Source organism: Montipora foliosa, chromosome 5, assembly GCF_036669935.1.
Source record: "Montipora foliosa isolate CH-2021 chromosome 5, ASM3666993v2, whole genome shotgun sequence".
Taxonomy (NCBI): domain Eukaryota; kingdom Metazoa; phylum Cnidaria; class Anthozoa; order Scleractinia; family Acroporidae; genus Montipora; species Montipora foliosa.
Genome location: NC_090873.1, coordinates 14,426,416 through 14,428,633, shown reverse-complemented (window position 1 = coordinate 14,428,633; position 2,218 = coordinate 14,426,416). Strand labels below are relative to the sequence as shown.

General features: G+C 39.0%; 1 protein-coding gene and 1 pseudogene across 1 annotated transcript; one reads left to right on the top strand and one right to left on the bottom strand.

Annotated features, from left to right (window-relative positions):
• The window catches only part of LOC138002195 (uncharacterized), a 3,845-nt pseudogene extending 3,533 nt beyond the window's left edge, over nt 1-312 (top strand).
• Nucleotides 313-1,270: 958 nt separating this feature from the next.
• On the bottom strand, nt 1,271-1,729 carry LOC138002194 (uncharacterized). The gene has a single exon (XM_068848274.1). The coding sequence runs from the start codon at nt 1,727-1,729 to the stop codon at nt 1,271-1,273; it is 459 nt and encodes a 152-aa protein (XP_068704375.1).
• Between the last annotated feature and the right edge of the window lie 489 nt (nt 1,730-2,218).

Genomic DNA, 2,218 nt, shown 5'->3' with positions numbered 1-2,218 from the left:
CCACTATGTGTTTATGGAGACCCCACCTACCCATTGAGGATGCACCTCCAGACCCCTTTTAGAAACATGATACTCACTCCACAGATGGTAAATTTTAATAAGGCTATGAGCTCTGTGAGAGTTTCTGTAGAATGGCTATTTGGAGACATAGTTGAGTTCTTCAAGTTTGTAGATTTCAAAAAGAACCTCAAGATTGGACTTTCCTCAATAGGAAAGATGTACATTGTTTGTGCCATATTAAGAAATGCATTAACATGTTTATATGGCAACACAACCTCCCAATTTTTTGGGCTGGATCCACCCACCTTGTAAGAATACTTTGCTTAATTCTATGGAGGATAAGGACTTGCAACTCCTTAAAGAATATTCATACATTCTGCTGTGTTGGTTGATGGGATTCGGGGTGGGGAGGAGGATAATATCCTTTCTCATGTTTGACCCCAGGGGTACTTTAAAATAAAGGTTACAGAGAGCTACATGTTGGTGCTAATGAAGTCATATTGTACTACCCCTTAAATAAGTATATATTTTCCAAATACTTTTGGTTTGAATTTTAAAATGACCTCCCCTCCTCCCGCAAAAAGGCTAAAATCTTGCTGTTGCCACAAAAAAAAAAACAAATATGCAACCAAAGCAATCATGAAAATCGAATATTTCGAACTTAATAAATGGTTTGCTCCTCCCTGTGCCTTTTACATTTCCATGTACCCCCTCTGCCTAGGTAGGGGGGCTTGTTACCCCCTATGTTTTATAAGCCATGCCCAATATCCAGATCCAAAATTATTTTAAGTAATCCTCATCTATTAGTCATTACCAGGTCAAGAATAAAACTAATTGGCCATTTCAGTTTTTGCAATAAATTTGCCATCTGCACAGGCCAAGAATCAGTGTGTATTTTTCCTAAGAGAGACTGTCACTAAAGAGAGAAGGATCACCTTAGAGATCACTGGTGTAATTATATACCAGTACTAACAACTACAGAAGACTGGTACACCAGGGCATTTTACCATGGTCGTTCCAAATGCTTACTTTTGAACATGAACTCTGTAATTATCTCAAACCAATAAAGAACAACAAACAATGGTGCTTTGCTCTGAGCATGATGATATGTTGTGGTTAAATTTTATCCTTGGTTCAATATTGTGTATCGTAACATATGAAAATGAGTGTGAAACAAAGAAAAAAGACAAATCGAAAGAAGGATAAAATTGAACCACTACAAATACTTAGCATATCAACTTAACCTAAACTTAAGATGTTTTTATTCTGTCTACTTCTTCTTGGCAAGCTCTTGCAGCACAGCCACTAGTGCCTGGTTCTGTTGTTGTTGTTGCTGCATTATAGTCATTTGCATCTGGCTTAGCTGTTGAAACTGCCGATGTTGCTGCTGCTGGAGGTTAGTAAACATTTTTTGCTGCTGCTCCTTTTGATGGATCAGTTGCTGTGTCATTTCCTCTTGCCGCTTTACCTGGGCACACTGCTCCTGTTTTTTTAGTTCTAACTCTTCTTGCCTAATTTTGAATTCTTTTTCCGATTTCTCCTTCAGATATACTATGGTCTCTGCTCCAGATCTCCTTGCTCTTTTCTCCTTTTTTTCAGGCTCTTCACTAACATCATCACCGACCACTCTTTTTCGTGTTTCTCCAACTTTCTCCAAAGCCTTGGCTCTCATATCCTCTGCTTGCTTTTTCTCTTTCTCTGCATTGGCTTTTTTACCCTCTGATATCATTTGCTGATCTCTTTCTGCAGCCTCGGCTTTCTCACATATTTCTTCAATTGCTGCATCAAACTCTGAGGGCTCATCAACTGCTACTCCACTGGCCTTGCTTTCTTCTGCAACCTTTCTTTTGTGTTTCTTTATTAGAACAAGGTTTACACGGTCTCTTATAGACCTCTCAGAAACTGAGAAACGGGGCTCAGACACTGCATTCAGGTTTAAGGCAATTTCTTCCCACAGTTTCGCTCTCTCCCTGCTTCCCTTTGGCTGGCTATACGGATCAACAGTTAGCACTTCTCTTACTAAAAGAAGATCGTGATCTTTCGTCCAGTACATAGGAGTAGTCGACCTTAAACATAAACAAAGTAGATTCAACTCCCAGTAAATAGCAGCTGACAAAACACACTTATCATAGGGTCACCTCTCAACTTTAGAAAAAGTAATAACCTGCAGAATACAGGACAACTTTTCATGGTTTAATAACCACTTCAGTTGGTTTAA